This window comes from Anabas testudineus, chromosome 19 (genome assembly GCF_900324465.2).
Source record: "Anabas testudineus chromosome 19, fAnaTes1.2, whole genome shotgun sequence".
Classification (NCBI taxonomy): Eukaryota; Metazoa; Chordata; class Actinopteri; order Anabantiformes; family Anabantidae; genus Anabas; species Anabas testudineus.
The window spans coordinates 8,169,160-8,193,374 of NC_046628.1; the positions used below are offsets into that span (position 1 = coordinate 8,169,160).

General features: G+C 40.1%; 1 protein-coding gene across 2 annotated transcripts in view; it reads right to left on the reverse strand.

Annotated features, from left to right (window-relative positions):
* LOC113156122 (ankyrin repeat and fibronectin type-III domain-containing protein 1) overlaps positions 1 to 24,215 on the reverse strand; it is a 110,175-nt gene that overhangs the window by 79,700 nt on the left and 6,260 nt on the right. Inside the window, exons 1-3 of one of the 2 annotated variants that reach the window (XM_026351044.1) lie at positions 14,261 to 14,379; positions 7,523 to 7,704; positions 2,900 to 3,138 (exon numbers count right to left, since the gene is read on the reverse strand). In XM_026351044.1, the coding sequence (XP_026206829.1) occupies positions 2,900 to 3,138; positions 7,523 to 7,704; positions 14,261 to 14,379 (540 nt within the window). Of the gene's footprint in view, positions 1 to 2,899; positions 3,139 to 7,522; positions 7,705 to 14,260; positions 14,380 to 24,215 lie in introns of those variants that run through there. The other variant, XM_026351045.1, reaches the window with a different exon arrangement.

Consider the following 24,215-nt stretch of genomic DNA (forward strand, 5'->3'; position numbering starts at 1 on the left):
AAATCAATCAACCAAAATGATGGGGCTGTACTTTGATTATGTGACTAATCTGCGTGTGCACACACATACACACATTTACAGAGGTCATAGGTCATACAAACATATATAAAATAATCCCAATGCAGTTAAACAGCATTATGATATGTGATTAAATTCCAGTTATTGAAAACAACACATTTGGAATGTATGTTTTCATGTTGGTATCATTGACAAGCTATAGTATGTCTACTTTCTTTATTTCTTCAAAGATAATTATCATCATAATTATGATCATACTAATATGCTTCCAGGAGCATCAAATCAATGCCCCAGATTACAATCTGGAACCAATGAACAGTCTGGGGAAGGAGATGGGACTCAATTTGATGTAAGTGACGTTATCAGGTGACATATTCTGGAGACAGCAACAGGAAAACAGTACTAGTGGGAAAACTGGCTCGACATAAAGTATCTCATTAAGCCACATACATTGATAGACATGCACATTCACATGGACAGGTAGAGACAACAACACCCGCTTAGATTTTTGTCTATTCAGGTCTAGACTTGTAAAAGTATTTAATATTCAAGTATGGATAGATGAACTTGGAGCTGCTGTTAATGTGCCATAGAGCAACACTTAAGGCCACATTGATTCTAGCACTAGTATACAGTCTCTACCAGCTGGGTAAAGATAAGAGATAGGTTAATAAAACACTTGCTTCTTTGTAGAAGGTACACTGGGAATGATTGCTATTTTAACCTGCAGTAAGATGTAAAAGCAGAACATTAATGCGATGTATGCTCCTGAACTAAAAAGGTGAGACCTTGAACACAGAGGATGCACTCCGAGTGTGATAGTTGATACGGGCCCTCATTCCTGATATGCCCTTAGCTCGTTTTACTTTCCTCCACAAAATCCCCAGCACACTTCAGACACTGCTGCTTTGCCGTGCTCCTGAATATAGTGAGTATAAGTGATGAGCAACGATGAGGTGCTCTAAATCTATTCTCTTTGCGCCCATATAAAACATGCCAACACCGCTGCTCGGCTTTTTGTTCATACAAAAGAAAGCGGAAAGAAACTGACTGACTGAGACAGACAGAGAGAAAGAGAGAAGACAGGCAGCATAAATGAGTTATGTGAGACATAAAAACCACCCCTACTATAAAAAAAGAAACCATTCACTGACTCTCTCCTAAGTCTAAAAAATGACACTTATCTCATACAGGTGTAGCTAAACTAAAAGAAACAGATGGGGTGTTGGACAGCGTTCATTTGTAACACTGCTGCTTTATAACTGCCTCAGAAGCTGCACATAATGACTGAACAAACATATACAAAAGAGGGTAAAACATCAGATGCAATGCTATATTTTGGAATCCCAGTACAGAATAATGCAGTAATACTGCATATTTATACTGCAGTTAATGCTCTTTGCTGTTACTAGACAAGATTGCATGAGATCTCACCCTAAAACACAGGCGGCAGGTCATCAGATCCAGTGCTGTTCCCATTTTCAAGATGCGTCTTGAATCTCTTCTCTTTCTGCTCCCAAAAATTGTGTCAAATTCAACAAGCAAAATGTGATTCATGGGTCCACCAGGATAAAAAAAAATCCTTTTGATCTGTCTTGCATATGAATTACATTTGGAGTCCAGAGGGTTCTCTGAACTACTTGTGTCTTGAGATTAAATCTAAAAAATTATCTAACAAAACACAATTCCTTCACTACATCTTGTAGTTACTTCACACGGTATCCATCTATATCCAGGTCTGTGCGACAGAAAAAAATACTTAACACACATTAAGTGCTTCCAACAGATGGCTTGTACATAAAGTATACTGGTGTCCTGTTCCACCTGTGACACCGGAGAATCAATTACAAAGCTCAAGCTGGTAATGAGGTCTCCCGTTACTTCATCCAGTGACCAAGTGACAATATCGAGGTCTTCAATCTTTAATGCATTCACCAAAGCTGCTGGCCATGTCTAGCATGAACCCCACCAAAATATCAAATGAGTAAAAAAAATAAGCTGATAATCTAAATGAGCAGTCAAGTACGACATTACTTCTGATTAAAATATGGAGAATGAGGTCAGGGCACAGCAGTTTTAGAAACTGTCAATTAAAAACCAGCTTGAAGCTCACTTAACAATTTTAATTTAAGCGTGAACTTTATAGTTGGAGCGATCGGCCTAATAGTTCTTTGTAATTGTACCCTTTATATCAGTTGTACTAAGGATATTAATTTGCGTCTGCTTCGTTTTCCCAGGGTCTTTTTTAAACTAAACTGTATTCCATAACCTTTTTTCTTGTGTGTATCTTAATTTCTGCTTAATAAGCTTAGAAATAAATCTGAACTATGACATTAAGAATACACCCTCAAGATGTACAAAATCCACTGCAGAGGACTCTGAATAATCCAACTTCATTCCACCCAACACTCCTCTCTAAAAAAGCCAAAGATGACATTGTGCCATTTGTCTGGTAATGTTGCGTATGGACATGTGTATAAGAGTTCAGTTCTGCTCAGTTTTATGCTTATGAAGACAATCCCCTCTTCTAAACAACATAATATTAGTAGGATGGACAATATTTCCGCGTGTTCGATCAGTTTCTGTATCTGTTATGTGAGCCATATCATCAACACACAACAAGGTCTGTACTTCTGTGACACTTGAATCTGTGCATGGGTGTATGTGTGAACATTTGTCGGAATTCATTCACCCCCTCGTCTCTGTGGATGTGTGAAAGCAAAATATTCAACAAGCGACTGAACCAAATGTTGCAATTGTCACATAATACAAAATGAAGCACATAATTTCTAAGTGGTTTGTGTAGAACCAAAGAGAACAGATTTTAAGGCAGATTTCTACATCTAAGTGAACGTAATAGGAAATGAGAGATCATACTTACAAACTTCCTTTTCAGCTTGCCCTTGCTGCCACGGCTTGGCTTGCCCTCAGCTGCAGACCCCAAGCCATAGTCTGAACCCATGTCTAGGTGGTCATCTGCTGAGACGCTCTTGCGGAGGTAGGCAGCTCGTGCACGGAAGTGGGAAAAGGGCGACTGAGAGCGAGGGCGGGCCTCAGAACACCCAGCGTGCTCAGACTCATCTTCACCCTCCATGTCATCCTCCAAACGCCACAGCTCCCCTTAAAGATTAGAGGGAGAAAAGGGGCAAATGACAGGATTAAGGTGCAATCACTAAAGAAGCAAGAGGAGAAAGTAAAAGGAAAGAGAAGGGTTGGAGACGTGAGGGGATGAGACAGACAGTATGAGAGGAAGACTGATTGTACAGATAATTTGTTTCTACAAAGCAATTATTGCAAACTCACTCCCCAAATTGTGCATTGTCCTCCACTGATTGCTTCATAAAATATTTCCTGAATATAATTAAGCTTCCTTTTAAGGTGCGATATTTTACGCACACACAAAAAAAAAAATCTCAGCCTGCCGCCATAACAACTTGATTACAATTCCATACGCTGGATAGAAATAATGGCTCATGTAAATGAAGAGGAAGGAACAAATTTGCAACGACAGTGTCATTTTTTTTTCAGCTTTCACAGTCACACAACAGAGATGGATGCAGGCTGTCATGGTACAGCTCAGCCGCACAAATCACAGCCAACCTCCATCACTCTGCATTTGATGTTTGTCAGACGTCCTGTCAGGGTCCTCCGTTTGACTAACAGTGCTCATAAAACACTCACTGGTCTTTCAGTTACTTACAGACTGAAAGAACTGACGCAAGCGGACTAAGCTACTGCCGCACTGTCCATCAAGGCAAGGGGGCCATTTGTCAAGGCATATGTGTAAAGGTTCAAACATTACTTTTTAGGCCATTAAAGTCTGAAACATGCTCAAGTGGAATTCAAATACCGTATAGACAGCACACACAAAAAAATCTAAATGGTATATTTTCCAGATGCTCATAAATCAAAGTACACATGCATGGTGTCAAATTTAGCTCAACAACGTTATTATTTTAAAACTAGGCTTGAAATAATTTCACTCTGTTCCACCTAGCCTTCACTTTCCCTACTCTGCTACACTCAACTCCACTTTGCCTGGTGCTTCAGGTAGCCACCGTTCTGAAATTACAATAAAGACTGCACCAAAACCTGTTAATCAAGAGGCAATAATTGAAGTTCTCTGACTGGCTAAAAGGGAGAGCCTCAAAGCTCCAGAACCTTTAGAAGGAAATATCTCAGCACTGCTGCCTGCGTCTGGGCCACAGGAGCTTTTGTCAACACCTCTGCACATTAAGATAAGTTTTGGGACAGGTATCATGTAATAAAAATATCTGTATAGTCGTATACTGTATCTTTAATATTATGCAAATGGGGCTGAAATTCGCCAGGCAGCTCATCAGTGTTTAGCCGAAAAGCAGTGGAACAGTAAATGCTGTGGATACAAGTCTGTGAAGGAGAAGAAGAATTTCTGGCATCCCTCTTTTCTAGGTCTTACATGTTGCCTGGCAAAGCACATACATTGATGATTACTTATTTACAGAAGGGTAACGAACAAACTACACTGCAGTACTGGTTACTTTTTTGTCATTAATGGTATAATTTCCTCCTTGTGGTTTGGGTTTATGTTCATAGTTTAAATCATTTTCAGAATTTATTATACTCCTTGCTTATTTATTAAACTCTCAATTTGAGAGAGACATCGTGCACGGCACTTTCCACAGCAGGATCATAAAAAATGCAGAAAATATAGAAATGTCATTTTATTTTGGGTAAAGTATGAATCCAGCGAAAGATTTCAAAGCATTACCCACCATATACTGGAGTTACTACATTTATATTAACATTGCCAAAATTGCTATGCAATGACGTCCTTTATGAAAAGTCTACAGCTTTTTTTTGGCTTTTGTGTGAGCTAATGATCTTCAGAGTGTGAAATATTACAGTATGAGTTCCACTGTCTGAGCAGCAGCCAAAATGTTTCTGGCTCCCAAAGCTGAGCCAAAAAAACACTGCATCAAAGTCACTGGAGAGCAACTCCCAGGGCAGGCTCTGAGGCTTACTTGTCACTAATATGGGATGATGCTTAAATCCATGAAGTGTAGTTGAGTTATTAAACAACTCCAATTTAAAAAAAAAAACTAGTGGGAAGAAAGAGAGAGAGAGAGAAAGATAGATGGAGAGAGGCAGCATTGTGTTTGATGACAGTGGTTGCTAGGTAACATGTGAGCTTGAAGTCTCTTTCAATTTGGTATTTACAACTCTGCAGCAGTAGGGCAAGGAGACACAGACAGGGACAGACAGTCAGACAAAGACAGGTGAATGGAGGACATTGAATGGAAACAGTGGGGCTGCGGTGCTGTTAGGTCCAGGCTCATTAGAGGTAGTAACAGTAAAGATTTATTGGATTAAAGCAGCAAGGGTTTAGGTGAACTTGATGCTCTATTACCAAATTAGGTTAACAGAGGACGTAGACCTTTTCATAGATCAAAAAAGGGCCATAGTGGGACAATGACAAGTAAAATCAGCTAGTGAGAAGGAGGGAGGGAGACAGAGACAGACTCCTGCAGAGCGAGTGGTTTTTCAACAAAGTGAGTCAGTTAAGTGTGTAATAATATCTAATCTAATCTAAAGAATATTCTACCGCACAGAAATAGTTTTTGATAAGATTTTTTATGATATTGTATTCAGTGGGTCAACAACAAGATCAGTGGTCTGACGTTGCCATTCAAGGGCGTTTCTGTGTGTCACTGAACAACTAACACACCTAGCCTCCTCACAACCCCTCAACGAGAGACTAATGGAAACAAGACAAGGAAGCAAACGTAAACAGTGTAAGGTAAAGGACACGGTTTAGCCTTGCCAAACCACTAGTAGTACTCTACTGATGTTAAGAGTCAGTTAAACTGGAGTGTCAAGAAAATGCTGTAAAACATTCTTTCTGTGGTGTTTTAAATGTGGATTTTGACCATTGTGAACATTATGTTTTGAAAATGTTGCGCTTGTTTGAGTGTATTTCAAAGTTGATCTTCCTGTGTTGCTACTCGTCGTCTTATTTTCATAAATTCACTTCTCTGATGTTTGCCTTTTCTCTCTTTGTAGATTTACACGTTTGTTCTCTCTCAAACGCTGCACAGAGGACATGAAGCAGGGGCTGTGCCTCTTGTGCAGGCTTTTCTTTTACTGAACATCATAAATAAGGACCATAACACTACGATTTCTCTCACAACAACACTTGAAACTAGACAGCTCTCATCTATCCAGGATCCAAGGATGTGTTACTAGAGGCCTGCTACCGCTGTACCCTCTGATGGGATGTGGCTGTTGGCTCATTCAGAGTTGTGGAACTTGTCCAAGTCTTGAATGTTGTGTTGAAGGTTGGGAAATTTGGAAAAGTGTGAGAAGTAGAATCGACCAATGTTTAACTATCTGCTGAAAAACTATAAATGTATTAAAACATACTGTGTGCGGATCCTTTTTGTAGCTATCCAGCTCAAGGAAAGGTTTCATACACACATTCATAGGCTTAATTAATTTTAATTAATTAATAACTAGTTGATTTAAGTGTTCATTCTTTAATTCAACCTTTTTTTATTTATTAAGATACTTCTCTGAGTTCCTCAAGCTTTGGACTTCTAAGAATATAGAGTTTCTATAGAAAATCTCCTTCAGATCTGGATAAATCAAATTGTCACACCAAGACCTACTGTTGGGTTTCCTTTCACATAAAATCTTCACCAGCTATGAATGTTTTCACCCTTAAAAACAACTCATCCATCCTTAAGATGAAAGCTATCTCTGTCAGCAGCTTACAGCTTAAGGATTCTCCATGACAGTTCTTCTTCTCAGGTAAAGGAATAGTGTTTGATTCATATGCAAGGGAGAGAGAGAGAGAGAGAGAGAAAAGAGAGAGAATATACTGTATATTCTTGGCACATGCTCTTGCTGAGACAGCTAGCTGCTGCATGCTATCCACCAGCTGAAGCAAATATCAAAGAATAAAAGCATTTGTTAAATGTTGAAAGAGAACGTGCTTGACACGCCTAGGAAGACTTTAGTTTAAGCCCTTATTGCCTTTTATTGCCTCTCTTTTATCACCAATAAGCCTGATAGCCAACAGTTTAGCCTGATAATACAGTGGTATGTTTTCTTTGTATACTTTGGAGAATTGCACCTGTTAACACAGCACACTGTAAAGTGAAGGACTGAGACAACTGCTGATGCTAAAGGGTCCATCAATACTGACAACATAAGTTCGACGGAAACACTGATTCTAGGTTGAACAGGCGTGCCGGTGATGGATGAGAAGGAATACAGTAATTGTGTGCTCGAGAGCATGAAGAAATACTGGGTAAACCTGAGGCTGAGGCTTTGTAAAAATCAGATTAGCGACTTGACAGAGATATTATGTAAATGAATGATTATATAAACAAACAAAGAACATGAAGGGAACACTCAGATGCAGCCGATAGGACAAAGTTACCTGCTGTTGTTTTGGTAAATGCACATTCGCCAAGCACTGGCAAATGAAATAATACTGTGGACGTTTAGCAGTCAGCTTTACCTGCAGGCGGCAGAGTGCAGGCCTTCGGTTGGCTGGTGGCGGTGTTCAGGTTCTTCCTGCGAGGTGGACTCCCACCGATGAGATCAGAGGGATGAACCCTGGAAACCGTTGGTGACTGGGGGATGCTGGGTAAGGTGCGGGACTTAGCCAGTAGTGGCCTCTGCAGCTTCCTTTCCAGTGACCTAGTTGGACAGCACAACTTGTCAGTCATATGAAACATTTTGTTTCCAGTGACTATCAAAATAAAAGCACAGACAGAGCAAAGCTGTCTATGGAAACTCCATCAAAATAAACCTTTTATGGTCAATGTATGATAAAGGGTGCATTGCAAAACCACTAGGATGTGCCTTTAAAAACCATGTTACAGTATAAATCGATTTTTTATATGTCAGAAGTCATTTTTTATTGTGATGCCTTTAAACAGTTAACTTATTTGTTTACATTTACATAGAAATGTCAAATGGATTAATCTTAATGAGACCAAAATTACGACTCACACAATTAAACCCAGTGTGATAATGCCAGAAGTGACTGATTATGTGGTCGATAAAACAATATCTGTTCAGTGCGCACACACACACACACACACACACACACACACACACACACACACACACACACACACACACACACACACACACACAGACACACAAACAGACACACACACAGACACACACACAAAAAATCTAATCTAATTACAGTTGACCGTTAATGAGTAACAAGAGCAGTTGAAGTGATCAATAGTGAAATTGGTTCCACCTCAGTGTAATAAAACCGAAGTAGATCTGAAACACAGCCAATACAAATTGCTTTCTTTAATATCAGATGATACCACACACCAATCAATAGTCACAATACAAGGATCAACTTCACAGAAAATTGATGAGAGACGACAATCCAGTCAAATGTGCTAAATTACTATGTTATTGTATTTATACTTCTTTTATCTGTTGTGTGTCAATGGCAAAGATGAGTGTTGTTTTTTTATACCATAAGCACAGGAGCAACACCACCTCTGTTACTGAAGGAGTCATAGCCAAAACCTGTTGTTTCTTTACGTGAGGGAAAGCTTGTAAGGTAAGAAACTGACAAGAAAAACTGTTTCAACTCCCAGACTGACAATATTACTTCACATTCCATAACAAGAGATGTAATTAATATTACATTAGCCATCTCTAAAATCTTGTCTCATGCATAATAGAACACAGATAAGACCTAAAACAAAAACTCAACAGTACTGAACTGCTGCAGTGAATTCCCCCCCTCCCTAAGCCAGCTCTGATCAGCTCGATGTGATCAAATTCGGTGAAACGTGGCCAGCATTTCAGACAGCAGAGTTAGCCTGGCATAAGTGGAAGGCGTCTGACCTCCAGACTCTTGCGTGACAACTTTGGGAACAGAACACATGAGCCCCTGCTGAAAATCAGCTGAGGACATGCGAGCCGAGTTCCCCTCGGGCTGATGTGTACTGACATTTTCAGCGAGATGTTTTTTAGCGTGGGACTTGAGCTGAGATTAATTTTTAGAAAATAAATGTAATGGACCTTTATGTCAATATGAGATCTCATTTGATTTAGGGCGAAAACAGCAGAACAAAGAAGCTTATTTTATTTCTATTAAATTTTTTCTGAAATGCAACGAAAAACCATTACTGCATATAAATGTTTTATTAGTGACCTTAAACGTATTGCAAACCTGGCAACCCTAATGTATTACCCAGAACTTATATCAACATATGATATTTGATGAAATATAAGCCAGCCAATTATAGCGCCTTTGATCTAAACATGGGATCTCATCTAATCCGTTCAACTCATTAAATGTTTTTCAATAACATATTATTAATTAATAAATGGATCAGTAATGCAGCATCATTCAACTGAATATTCATTACACACATTCATTACAGACAATAAGCGCTGCTGAGTAGCTTACGCCAGTTTTTGTAAGCTTTCATTTCATTATACAGACAAGTGCTCTTGAGTAAAACTCTAGATGTGCCTGTGTTCGAGTGAAATACTTCACTTCTCTTTTAACTCCCATGGATGTCTGGCTCAGGATGTATTTGCAGCCTCGGGGCTATTTATCACTAGAGAGCTATTAGGCAAACCAACAGTAGGTTCTAAGTAAGTCAGCACATCCGCAGGCTTGCAGAGTAAAGTACTGACATCTGCCTACTGTCAGCTAGAATAGTAAACGACTCCCCTGATAGAAGTGGTGGGTGTTGGAGTTGTGAATATTTGACCTGGTATCAGAAGATATCCAGATGTAATTCAAAGCAGAGACATGGAGGATCCAGGGTGGTTTGATGATGAATAATGCTTTTATGTTGGGAAATATCACAGCTGAGCGACTGTACGCATACATGCCCGCATGTGCACACACACGCACACACACACTGACGGTAATAGATACGGGCAGATCGCTCACTCTTCTGCGATCCATTCTGACTTGCATGAAAAAGTGTTTGCCTGAAGCACAAGCACGCACACACACCCACTACACTTGGCGTAAGACAAAATAACTCTGTCTCCACTGGTAAACACAAAAGGCATACACGCAGAGCCACACACACACAGACAGACACACATGGACAGGCGCAGTTGTTGGTTTCCCACCAGCACTTCATGATGATGATGATAACACACTGGGCTGAACAGTCAGCCCAGGCCACTCCGACAATTTGGGCCTCACTCATCCTACAAACCTGTTGCTAAGCGACTCTGTGTACGAGGAGAGGAGAGGTGAGGAGAGGAGAGGAGAGGACATGCTTATTTTCCAGCCACTATGTACATTTACATTCTTTCAGTCCATAATAAATGATGAGTGATGATGAACCAGTTTGTAATAAACAGGTGTGTGTCCATCGTTTTGTAACGTAGATGGATAAAATCTGTCAATGCTCACATACATCTATGTACATTTACACAAAAACATTGTCTAGCCCTGACTTTTGAGCATCACGTGTTCCTACTTGTCTTCTTTTGCCAAATGTATCATCTCTGGTGCTGCAGTCGAGGGAAACAACTTGCTTTCTGTCTTAAGGTTTGTGTGGAACAAAGTGGTGTGTCAAACTAATATATGACAGTAAATGATTAAGATTTTTCTTTCTAAATGAGAATGACACGGGAGTAGTCAAATGGAGAAATCAAAAGAAGCCATTATAGGTCAATAGTGTGACGCTGATGTGTGAAACTGTGTGTGAAAACTCACTACAGGCCTGAGTGTTATGAGATATTACTGGTTCAGTGAAATGTATTAGTTTTTTTCCCGTTTGGCCTCTCTCTCTCTCTCTTTTGCAAATAAGGCTTTGCAAATGCGTCTGGTCTCTTTCCTGCTGCAGGCTAAAATACACTTTGCTCCCTCTTCCACAAGAATGCAACACATGTACAGCAATTTGTATTAGTGGCCTATTTTAATGCTAAAATTAGCACATGCAGCCCACTGACTCTCCACAGCTCTGCAATGTGAAACTGCAACTGTTTTTTTCCCCCCCAACACTGACACTAAAACCCATTTATTTCTTAACAGTTGAGCAGAGCTATGCATGATGACTTGACTCCAGCTGTAATACTGAACGGTACTGTTGGTGAATGTAGCTACAGTAGTGAGAACTATCCATGGTGCTGACACACACAGACTGTAGTGTATGCACATCAATTTACTAATGCAATGAACTACTAAATTCACTTCTACTGAAGCAAGATAAATACCCATGTAGCTCATCCATAAGCTAAATGTATTGCTTGGTACTAAGCCATTCATTAAAAGTCTTCTTCAGTATCAATGTGCTCTCTCAGTGTTTGAATGTGAATGTGTGTTTTAGGGCTGAGGGCTTGTATCACTGTGCTTCTTTTTATTCTTTTCACTACCAATCGTTCTTCTTTTACATGTATTTGGTCTTTGTGCCGCCATATAATTTCTTGGCACTTCCTTGGATTTCTTTCCATTTCTTTCCCCTTCATTTCACTCCTCTTGCCTAATCTTTCCCCTACGTTTTACCCTTTTTTCCACTTTCCTCACCAGATTACCCTCTGTCTGAGGGGACACTAGACTGAATAGATAGATAATAGACTGAGCAAAATTCATTGGAGTATCTTAAATGACAAGCAGGAGCAAAAGCCAGACGTTGTGAGCATTGACAGATATAACCATGTACATTACAAAACGATGGACATGAACCTGTTCATTACGAACTGATTCATCATCACTCATCATTTATTATGGACTGTACAACATGTCACCATTCATTAAGGCTGCGTCCCAGAGAGGGCACAGTTGGTTAATATCCTATCTTAAAAAGAAAAAAAAACTGCTTAAGCTAACAGTATTTCACTATTGAAAGAAGATTTGCATGTAATCTGCATTTGAATTTCCAATCAGCGAAATAAAGGGAGAAACTAATTAGAATCATGTTCAGGGCAAAGGAATGTAAATGATGTGAGGAAAAAAGCAAAGAAAGACAAATTATGGAAACATAACCAACAAATACAGGAAATTCCAAAATCGACATATTTAGCATTGATATTACATATGGCTTTGTGTGGTTTTACTGTAATAGAGATAACTGTGGTTTATCTAGGTCCCTATAGGTTCCATCCCTGTTCTGCAAATATGTTGCATTACTATAACCTTTAACCTGTTTTTCAGCCATTCACTATGGCCACTTTTTCTTGCATCCCGTGGTTAAATTGTGACTTGGCTGCACTTTTCTTCCTGCTCCTATTCAATTAGAGACAAAGGCGACAGAGCTCAGCTGTGCACGGTCCAATATCTACAAACAGATTTATCACAACTCTGATTGCCTCAAGCCCTTCTGGCTTCACCGTGGTGGATGTCAGAGCATCAGTGAGAAGAGGACTGAAAGACTGAGAGGGGCGATACCGAAAGAAAAGAGAACGATAAAATAAACCAAGCAAGAAACACTGAACGTCGGAGAGAGAAGATGGGAAGAGATGGAGGGGCGTAGGAAGGTGATGGCTTGTGAAAAAGAGACAGTGTGAGTGGGAGAGACAGAGACAAAGACTGTGGGAATGATAGAGATGCCGAATTTGTAATGGCAGTGAATCTGAGAGTGGTTTTCTTTGTACCAGATGTCCACCCACGTCAACACTTCAACTGTGAGTGACTGATATGAGATTTGATGATTATATTATTTCATTATTGAATTTTTGAATTATGGTACTGGTGGGAGTTTTTTTGTTTTTTTTACTTTACTGTCATTTTGATTTGTACTTTTATTCTGGTTATATAATTCAACACTGACTCTCTGCACAGCTATTCTTCTTAAGTTTGGTTTCATGGTGCAGTAAAAAAACATATATATGTTATAAAATAACAGCCCAATCAAAATAAAAATGTGTTTTAAAGATTTGATAATCTCATGAACGGAAGAAAATTACCAACAGAAACATTTTAGCCATGTAAACAACTTGTGTGGTTCATTTTTTCCTCTTATTGGAATGAATAAGTTCTGTAGGCGCATGTTTTCTCCACATGGAGGTGACATGACACATTTCTTCTTCAAGATTTCTTAGGCGCACTCTCCTTCTGTTTAAACATTGCAGTAGAAGTGTTTGCTTCTGAGATTGCTGCTTTACTGGAAACAGCAGAAATGCACACGATGTAGATGTGTGCAGTATCTGTCATGTGATGTGATGATGATCTCCGTCTACTAAATGGATTGAATATTTTCAAAACTGGAAAAATAATGTCTTCTGTTATATTTCTGGCAGATGAAATGTTATATATGTGCTGGAGGAGATGGGGGTGACTGGTGGACAACCTCTCCACTCCACATTTATCTTTCTGTAGTTTTGAGTAACAAACACAAAACCTTATACCCCTAACCTAACCCCTGGAAAAAAAAACATTGTGATGTTTGTTGTGATGATCCACCAAATAGCACACACACAAACACACACACACACATACATACACACATTAGAATTGAGTGGTTTATTATGAGTGGGGGTTGGGCAGCATTTGGTTCCTATGAGAACTCACAAGTGTGTACACACAGATTGAAAGAAGCATTGAGAAAGTCTCTTCTCTCCTCAACACCTACTGGCAATTTGCCCTTGAGCAATGAAACTCGCTTAATTGTCTGCGGGAATCACTCAATAGAAAGTTGTGGGAAGCTCCCAGGGTGAATGTTTGAGACTAAGCACTATTGTTTTTCCTGCTGTCTGTCTCCACTATATGCAGCATATCGACTTTGTCTTGTGTATTTCTATCTAGAAACGCCTGTTTTTAGCTACGTGTAAAAGAATCCATAGTAGCAGCACCATGCCTGACAGCAAACATCCACTGCACCTCCACACTTATGTAAGACTAATGCTTGCTCTCATATGCATACATGCACACACAAACACATGTACTGTGTACGAACGCCTGTATGCGTGCTGCTTACATGCAGAGACACATACATAAACTGACAGGCTGACCTTTTTAAACAACTTATTCAACCTCATATTCTTACTCTAAATGTCATACTGTTGCATTTTCCGATTAAAGAGTCTTATTTTTGTGACAAAAACACTGAGACACAGCGTGTGATGACACAATGTTCTCAAGACACGGTGTGTGAACACATTCATTTTGTTGCCCAAACATAAACAAACAGAGATATGAGATGTGTGCCTTCAGCCGTAGAGACGAGTTAAAAGTGTGCTAGGGTAGTCTAGCATACATACCTGTACACAAACACAGTCACACACAGACATACAGACAGGTTACCTGGCCTCTGCCACAGTGCAGCAGTAACTGCCACTGCGCCGCGAACTCCTGCCCACACGCAGCTCCTCTCGAGACTTACGCCGATTAAAGTAGTCTGTGAGTTTCCCAAAACTCGCCATCTTTCCTTTCTCTCTTTACCTCCACCTCTCTGTTTCTTTTTCCCTTCTTTCGCTTTGAGCTGTAAAAAAAAAAAAAAAAAAAAAAAATGTGTCTGGTTCAGTCCTGCAAACCTTCCTGGTACACGACCTCCTGCTGACTTAATGTCTCTCTTCCTCTGCCTCTACCTGGATTCAGTATCATGGCATCAGTCGCAGGTCCGAGTCTCCATGTGCTTCCTCATCCTCTTGTGCACAGCACTTAATGTGCAGAAGAACGAGCCAAACCCCACTCTGCCTTTCTCTGCCTCCCACCCCCCCCAAACATCGATCGTTGGCTACAATGCGCAGAGCACATACACCGACTCTCTCAAAATAGCAACATTTGTAAGTGCCTACCAATCGCCACAGTGGGAGCAGAGCACCCCCAGTGGAGAGCAAACAAGGAGGAGAGAGAGAGAGAAAAAATGAGAGCGAGAAGGAGGGAGGTGATGGCTCAGCGTCGGTCTTCTTGTGTGCTGGAGAAAGCAGAGCTGCTGGGAGAATATGAGCTGCTATGATGCTTGTAACTAAGCCCACCCCCCTCTTTCTCTCTCTGTGTCACTCTGTTTTTTAGCGCATACTGACGCTCGCACTCCCTCCTTCTCTCATGCTTGAATTCTTTCACACAGACTCTCTGTGAGCACACACACACACACACACACACAATATCCGATCAAAGCTGGAGAACAGGTGTCAATGGACGAGCTTTGTGTGTTTATTACTCCTTGCTGCACTCCACCTCTCTCCTATTTTCCTCTCACCTCTCTCTCTCTGTCTCTCACATACACACGCAGATTCACATTCAACCTGAAGTGCACCTGCTCCATGATCACAACTTTCAGCTTGTTGTTGGTCCGTATCTTTTCTGTGTCTCTGTGTGTCTGTGTGCAGCTATGTACAAGGATAGCTCTCTCTTTAATTCAAATTTCATCAATAATGAAAAACAAGCAAAGAGGTTCGGGCGGACTGTCCGGCTGTTGGCCCCCGTGAATTTATCTGAAGGAGTTGGGCTCTCCGTAAAAGGCTGATGGGATGGGAGGGCAGAAGGAGCAAGGAAACATCGGGGGAGACAGAGGGGAAGTAAACAAGAAAGGAAGGAAAGTAGATGCAGAGGGTGGGCTGTTTGTAAAGCACTGCTCAGTGAGTGTGTTTGTGTGTTTCTCCCTCCCACGCATCCAAACACTATATATACTGGCATTCCTCTTCCTATTCACTGTCTCATTCTCACTGTTTTTTTTTTTTTTTTATCCTTTTCAAAATAGGTGAACGTGTCCTCTTCCTCTCTCTATATCTGCTCTTCCCTTTCCGCGGTCAAAGCCTCTCAGTTGTATCATCTCTTTGCTCCCCCATCCCCCTCTAGCTGCATGCTTCTCTCTCCTTCTCCATCTCCTTCCACAGGTAGCCTTTAGCATTGGTAGTGAGACACCAAGTAGGCAGCCTCATTCTAAGATGCATGTGGATGTGTGTTGTGAGAAAACCTAATTTAATTAGTACTTGAGATAGCCAATTTAACAAATGAAACAAATCAAACACTGATTGCAGAAGATTATTTAAGCAAAATATTCTCATGTGGTCAAAGCCGCTAACCTTTGCCTTCAACTCAGAATTCATAGCTCACTTAATGATGTTAAGCCGTCCTTGTCCAACGGCAGTAAATAACGGTCTATAGCATGACAATACCCCCACCACAACTAAAGTGTAGATGGTTTTAACAAGACAGGGCCCAAAAACGCATTTCATTCAACACACAACAAACCCAAGAAGACAAATATTAACTGAACCACTGCACACACGTGTCAAAAGGCACAGCCATCCTCTCAGGTGTGTCCTCTGGGATTACAGTTATTTGTATAGTTGATCTACTCGATGCAGAAGATTGTAATAATAAAATATAAATCAAGATGCAAATGACTAAGCCAAGACTAAACATATTCCACAACAGAATTTTAGCAACGCGTGTAAAGGAATTTGTCTCAGTGACAGTGGTGATCGAGATTTTGAGAACAGACGATATGTCTATGTGCCAGTGTGGGTTTTAGTGTGTATCGGTGTGTGTGTGTGTGTGTTGTGTTTCTATTTGCTGTGCTGTGATCCCACGCGGCAGTTAATGTTGTGTGAAAGGTGTGGGCTGTGTGAGCTTTGCAAGTCCCTGTGCTAAAGAGTTGCGCTTATTGATTGGCCTCTCCTGTCTCCCACCTTCAAAATTCAATCAAAATTCTCTTCATTCTCTCTCTCTGTAAGGATCCACACTACCCCTCCCCCTATGGTCCATTGATTTAAGAAGAGGCATGGCCTGACTTTATTGCCCACTAGGCTCAGTTGTATTTTGAGTTCATGTCTGAGTATAGAGGACAGAGACAGACAAATGAGGTGACCATAGTGCAACATAAATAAGTCTTTACACCCTTTGCATTTCTCATTTTTGCTGACAATAGAACATCATATTTATATGTTAAGCACTATGAATAATAATGTGCATCTCTGCATCACTGCTTAAGAGAGACAACAATGATTTCTACAGTTCAGATTAAAATAAAACAAAACATGTACTCTCCATGACATATCTATCTAGAGAACACATCAAAACTGTTCTAGCATCCATGAACCATTTGGCAAATCAGTGTTTACATATTTATTAAATTACTATTAGAAAATAGCAATTATTCTCACTTTGAAATGTTTTTATCTGTGCTCAATTCACTGTTTGTGAAGCAAAACAAAACTTTGGTAGATAAATGAAGTTGCCTGTTTTAAATAGCTGGAGAAAAAAGAGAAACAGAATAAGAAAGTGTGTCTAGGAGACAGAGATGGAGTTCAGAGGATTTGTGGAGACACTGTGAAAGAGTGAGTCTTGACAAAAAAAAAAAGGATACAGCAGCAATGGAGCAAGCACCCAGCCTCTGAATTTACCATCACTGTAAGGAATAGCTCAGCTCAGAGTATTGACGGCTCAGGCTTCTTTTTCCGTTTAGTCTGCATTTGGCTTTAAAATGGTTTTGGCTGATGAATAAACCATAGATCTCTATTTTTTTCTCTATGGCTATTTTCTTTCAAATGCAAAAACATCCTCACTTTGACAACATCCATTTGGGAACGCTACACTTGGCTTGAGAGAGTTGTTTCCACTGAACTAAAAACAGATATGCATATTATTCAAAACAAAAAAACCAAACAAAAAAAAACATAAAAGAAATGCTTCTGTTGTCGAGCCTGGTAATCTCCCATCTGCGGGAGCTGCTCGCAGTCTCCACAACATGATGCTTTACCAGCCTTCACTACACAGACACTGTCAAGAAACAGCTGTCAGAAACTTAACTGGGTCCCTCCAGTGGTGGACAAGTGATTTACAGAAAATAAACGAATTATTTACCTTTGAAAATGATCACACACACACACACACACACACACACACACACACACACACAGACACAGACACTTCCTGCTTAGCTTTGGTTCGCTGATAGATACACTGACATTTCCCTGTATAATATCCTTGTACAACCCCATGACACCATTATTATCCTCCATCATTCAGACTGTAAGGTGCATGCAGAGCATCCGTGTTATCCTGTGAAATCAAGATTGACGTTTGACACATTGAAGACACCTAGGTACATCATTCCTCTCTACAGCTCATTTGACAAGACAGACAGAGCCGGGGAGAAAGTAAGAGACAGTTTAAGAAAGCTTCTTCCTGTAAATACTGTGGCAGCACTCAGCAGCCTTCCCCACTGGGATTAGTCAGACAGGACCATTCACAGAACAACACACACACACACACACACACACACACACACACACACACACACACACACACACACACACACACACACACACACACACACACACACACACACACAGACACACACAATCTAAGTTATTCACAGGAAAATGAACTATTATTTTGGAGCACACCAGAAAATGTTTTAAAAAAACTTTGATATCCGCATGGAATGATAAGCACCATGTATAGAAAGACGCACGCACAACCACACGCACATGTACCACATACTGAGGATGAGCACTGGCACCGTCTTTATGAGTCATCAGTAAAGAGCCTGGCAAAGCACCCCCAGGATAATCTCTCTCTCTCTCTCTCTCTCTCCCCCTGTGTGAGGATGTGAAAGTGTGTTCCGGCCGTGACGTCTGTGCCTCTACTTCTGCCTGTGACTAAGTAATCACCTCTTTTAACTTTCCTTTCTCCTTTCTTCTTTACTGCTTATCATAAGTGAATACTTCTATTTGCTGTCTCCCTTTCTCTCTCTCTATCTGTTAACTATCTTGCTTTAGTGCTTCAATTAAAAAAGCTCACAACACAGCACCTTCCTTCCAACTAGAGCTACCTGCGTCTGCAACGAGAGTAAACTCGCCTGTTAAACCTGTTAAGCCTGTGGTTCAGCAGCTTGACATCTCAGCATCTTTGAAGTTCACAGACAATTTTTTGAAAATTATTGACATGTGCATGTGTGTGTGTGTGTGTGTGTGTGTGTGTGTGTCTATCTGGTACATTCTGTATTCAGCTCAAAGGGATGAAATCAGAGCAGAACAAACAACAGCTGGGCACCACATGATTAATATCCCCTACTGACATATTATGTGTTTGCATAGGAGAATCTTCAGGGATACAAAATCTTGGTGTCAGTCCTAGAGGTTTTATTTTTACATATACTTGTAAGTGTGCATATACATTATCCTGAAACATTCAGGCAGGAGGAATCACTCTTTAAGATAGAAAGAGGAGCATCCGTGTGACAATAGTTATATGGAGACACCGTTAAAAATCTTGGTTGTCCTTGATTCAGCACTGATTGCTTTCTGTCAGTACTTCTTGGTGATAAACAAAATATGTACAACAATTATGTTAGTTGGGTACACAAATAACTTTACTTTCCCTTTTCCCAATTTGCTTCTACCTAAAGTCAAAGGTAACATTCTGACAACCAAGCAGCTGGCTTTGTTTAGTTAAGCTTAGCTTTATCTCAACCATGGCTGTTTTTTATTCAAAATATGCTCCTTGATGCTTCCTCTAACCCCCGGACTCTTTGAACAGCTGTGTTAACAGTGCAGAGATATTTGCTTCCACAAGTTTTTGAGCAAGGATTTCAGTTATTGCTGCTTAATTCCTAATGAAGACCACCTGAAGCGCTGTGGCAAAGCACAGCAGAGCAGGGAGACAGAGGGATGGGTGGAGCAGAGTGGATTGATTTCCAGTTTAATTACAATGCAATGTGAAGAGCACAGTCATGGTTGTGCAATGTAGAGAGCGGTAGAGGGATGTGGGCTGTTACATAACAGCCAGACACAGACAGATGTCAGGTAATGATTGAAAGCTACTGTTGGTTAATTTAACAATGTGATCTAGACAACCTGTGTATATTAACAGCTCTGAAAATGCCAAGAGAGTAATCAGTAAAGTAACGCAGTGTTACTGGAAATAGTAAAGTAATATTAGTATTTACATTCAAATTGTAAAGTAAATGTGAAGGAATGTACAGTGGTTTCACAATTAACACAACCTAACTAAGACTAAAGAGTTGAACTCAACATTTCAGCGATGGTCATAAAGCTGTGTAAAATATATATCTTCACATGACAAATGTGAATTACAATGGACTCTAAGCACCCATCTTCTAAACTGCATTGCCTCAAATTATATATATTATAAAAAATAAAAAAAAAACACTGAACATTTGGCCCCAGCTTGGAGTGTCCTACCTCGGGAATGTGTTAATGTGGTGATTTGAGTAACAGGTAAAATGTAAAGCCGCCTGTTTTGAGGAATGGCTTGTTTTGCACTTGACATGAAATTTATAGCAAATGGCCTAAAACATATAAAACCTCAAGCTGGTTGTTCGACATGTCCTTTTAACAAGCGGGAGCTGCTTAGTGCAGTCAAGTGAGCGACCATCTGCCTGAGTGTGTGTGTGTGGAAGCTTTTGAGTTAAAAATCTGGCAACATACACTCACACGAACTGGACTCTTCCAACTTTTTCTTCACTTTGTATGTATCAGCATCACCAAAAAGTTTTGAATATTGTCAGGGATTATTCTGGAACCACCTTTAAAGAAATGCCTTAAAGGAAAAATATAGATGACCATATTCGACAGTACAGTCTTGATCAGTAAACCTGGCCAATGTTCGAGTATGTACCTTTACGCTTGTTCTATGTCTGGTGTTTTTTCAATGATCCATTCATTTTGTGAATTCATCTATATGCTATGGCAATAGCGCTGTAACAAAGCAAGCTCTTCAAAACTTTGTAATAGCAAAACGTTGAACTCAGCTCAACGTTTGCTTAAAATGTATTTTAGGTAGTATTTTAGTACTGGTCTTTATAAAGGACTAAATGAGCACTGTTCTATAAATACACAGACAAACACACACAGGTAAGTGGGAACACATGCTGCGCACCCACACAGCAGTGGAATGCCATATTTGTCTAAATTAATTATCTTCAGGGAGAAAACTGTTTTGCTTAGAGAACCTAGAACCAAAATGCCTTTTGATGAGCTGATCAACATGATCTGTGAAGTGAAATCACTTCTGACCACTCCTTATGTTAACACGTGATCACTTTCATAACCTTATGACTCCAGAGAATGGAGAATTTCACAACCAATAGTTTGGCGTTATGCGAGTAATGTAGCTGACAAAGGTCAAAACAGCTGATCGACTTTATTGTAAATATGAACTGCTAAATGAGGAAATAACTTTCTCTCCTTTGCAAACCTGCCGATCCATCTTTTCCTCCCACCGCCCCTCTCTGTCTGCATAATGCCAGTAAGACAGACCACAATTTAGAGATCTTCTCATCCTGAGAGCTGGTTTGAATAAAAGATGAACTAATGTAAGTATTGGCTGCCGACTCCCGAAACCATCAAAGTCTCAAAAGTAAAAAAAACTGCTGACGCTCCATCAATTTAAAGATGCAAGTTAAAAGTGTTCCTTTACATTAAAACCACACATGTCCAATCCAAGATGCATGAGACGGTGAAGAGCAGCTTTTACAACCCTGGGAAACAAAGAAATTGGCTTCTAAGCCCTATAATTTAAAATGCTAACTCAAATTTTTTGTTACACACTACAGCTAAAGTTAATCATATGCAGAAATGTGCATTTACAATTCATACTGTGTATTATAAACTAGAGAGACTGGATATTCCCAAGCATACCCATACTCATGGGTACACTCAAGTGTAGTTTACAGATGCACACACACTTTAATTTATATGATTTTTATGAAAGAACTTATGGAATTGAGAGTGAAATTACCACTAGAGGGCAACTGTTCACCTCATCGTTGGCTTGTTCTGCCTTTGAATCATTGAATCAAACAACTTCCACTCAAACAGCCTCCAAACAGGTTCACTGCCGTCCTTGTTTGTCTCTCTCACAAACACCTCAGAAGCTAATTCTCACACACTCACACATCCTGTTTTGATGAAAGCCAACCACTGTTTCTGTTTATGCATCTTGTCTGATGTCCAGCCGACCGCCCTCCATGATTCATTATGCAGCGGTTCACGCAGATTCGGACTGCTCTGTGTGTCATTTCTTATTGTCATCATTGTCTGGAGAGCACTCAGGATGCTGCTGTATGCACTGTATTTGTGTGTGTGTGTGTGTGTGTGTGTGTGTGTGTGTGTGTTTATGCAGAGGCAGGGTGTCTGACGTGAGACGAGTGCTCCCCCAGCGGTGGTCGGAACACAATCACTCTCTTTTGGATGAGAAAAACGTGTTTTGAAGCACAGCTATGTTTCATGTGATGCTAGCTAAATGCACACCAGTACTAGAACAAGAAAAGGATAACAGGAAAACATAATGCCCAGGATAAAGGATGTGTCAGTCTGCAGGCTGGAGCACATGTGAGTATTTGTAGAAGGGTTTGACAGTGTGCTGAGATCATGTCTATCCGCAGACACAGACATGAGACCTTCCAGCTATGCTGTTCACACAGGCTTGGAGAATCAGACACTGTCACTCACTCTCTCTCTCCCTCTCTCACACACACACACACACACACACACACACACACACACACACACAGCCATTTCCCTCTGAGGCAGAAATATTCTGCCCAGAAAAACCCAAATGAATGCTGCAAACTTCCACTCAGCATGAACGCACAGTGATGAGCGCAACATAAAAAGGCACCTCGAGGACTGAGTTGTGACACGGCAGAAACAAATAAACTGTTTTTGCTAGCCAGAGTAAAGACACGCCAGCTGGTCTGACATCACTATAATTAGACCAAACAAAACCTGAATCTGTAGTCTTTCAGCGTTCTCTCACACAGCAGCTAATTTGTGAATGTTGTGTTCATTTCCCACTGTGCCTGTATATTTTGCAGGAGCAGAGGAATAGGTTTTTTATAATGTAAATCAAATGTGAGAAGTCATTGTTATGAAGCTACACTTGAACGTACTCAAGCCCTCGAGTTATCTACTACACTTGTATGTTTTTATTTGTCCAACATAATACAAAAAGTACATGAGCCTGAAGATATCTGTGTCAAGCATTATCGAACATCACCTCTAGTCTGCAATCTTTTTCTTTTCATTCCCATCATATCTATCTAAGCACTAAGTGACCTCTTATTCACTATAGAGACATATCTGCATTGGTTTTGGATTTTAAATTGTCATGTACTTATTTACAGTATCACACTAGGGCTTCGGAGTGTGATTTCCACGTGACAGCTGTCTAACAACAGCCCTCTGCCTCAGGCTTTCTTGAAATACTGATTTACTGCGTGATGGCTCCTAATAGGCCGCAGCCATTACCCCTTCAAACTGTTTTGAGTTCTTCATAAGCCGAGCGACCCCAGATAAGACTGCAGCAAATGTAATGCAGTCCCTAGAAAAAGGAACAGGCCTACTGATTGGAAGGGAGACAAAGAGGGAAATGAATGAGTTATTAAAAAGCTCTCTGTGATGGTCATCTCCATTCGTTGTTGTCCAAGAAGGCCAGATTTAAAGCCTCCAGGAACAAGTTGTAACATGGCATGTATGTTGTTAAAGAGTACATAAAATACAAGAGTTACAATTTTGAGTGCAGCAGTATTCAGTGAAGAATGACCTCAGTATGATCACACAGCTGCTCCACCTGTCACATCCAGACCCTGACAGCATGGCGATGACACTTTTATTGTCCCCAAAGGAATATTAATCATCTGATATAGGTTATTAGTTTATATTTACTTTGAGTTTCAATAACAAAACACAACACTATGACATGAAAACTAAAAATGAGAACTGTGTAAGATCTTGTTTCGGCAGTTTATTGAATTTAGCTCAGATTTAAAAATAGAAAAGCCATTATTTTGGTTGGCTTAAAAACTATTAAATGTGAACACTCTACCCCACATACGGTGTCTTTCAATGCAAATGCATATCCTTCACATGTCAAGCAGTTTCTAAGACTCTTAATCATAAACAATGTTGACAGGTGGTTTACATCAACTATGTCATTTTAAGCCACAGTGCTTGTGGTTCCACCATCTTAATGAGGATTTTCTGTATGATTTCATTTTTTGTTATTGTTAATTAAATATTATTGGATTTACAGATAATATTTTTTGGCATCACACTGGGCTGCCTCTTTTCCTGAAAGAAATTTAGCTAAATTAATAACAAAAATAGCCCATGATTTTTTGCGGTAAATGTAATCCAATTTTCAGTTTTGCTCAAATATTATTAACACCAGTCACTGACATTAATGAAAATCCTTATTTTATTTTGTGGTTGGCAGAGAGACTTCATGTGTTCATGCTGTTAATGTTGTGTTAATGTTTTATATTTGAGTGTAATGTGTGTTT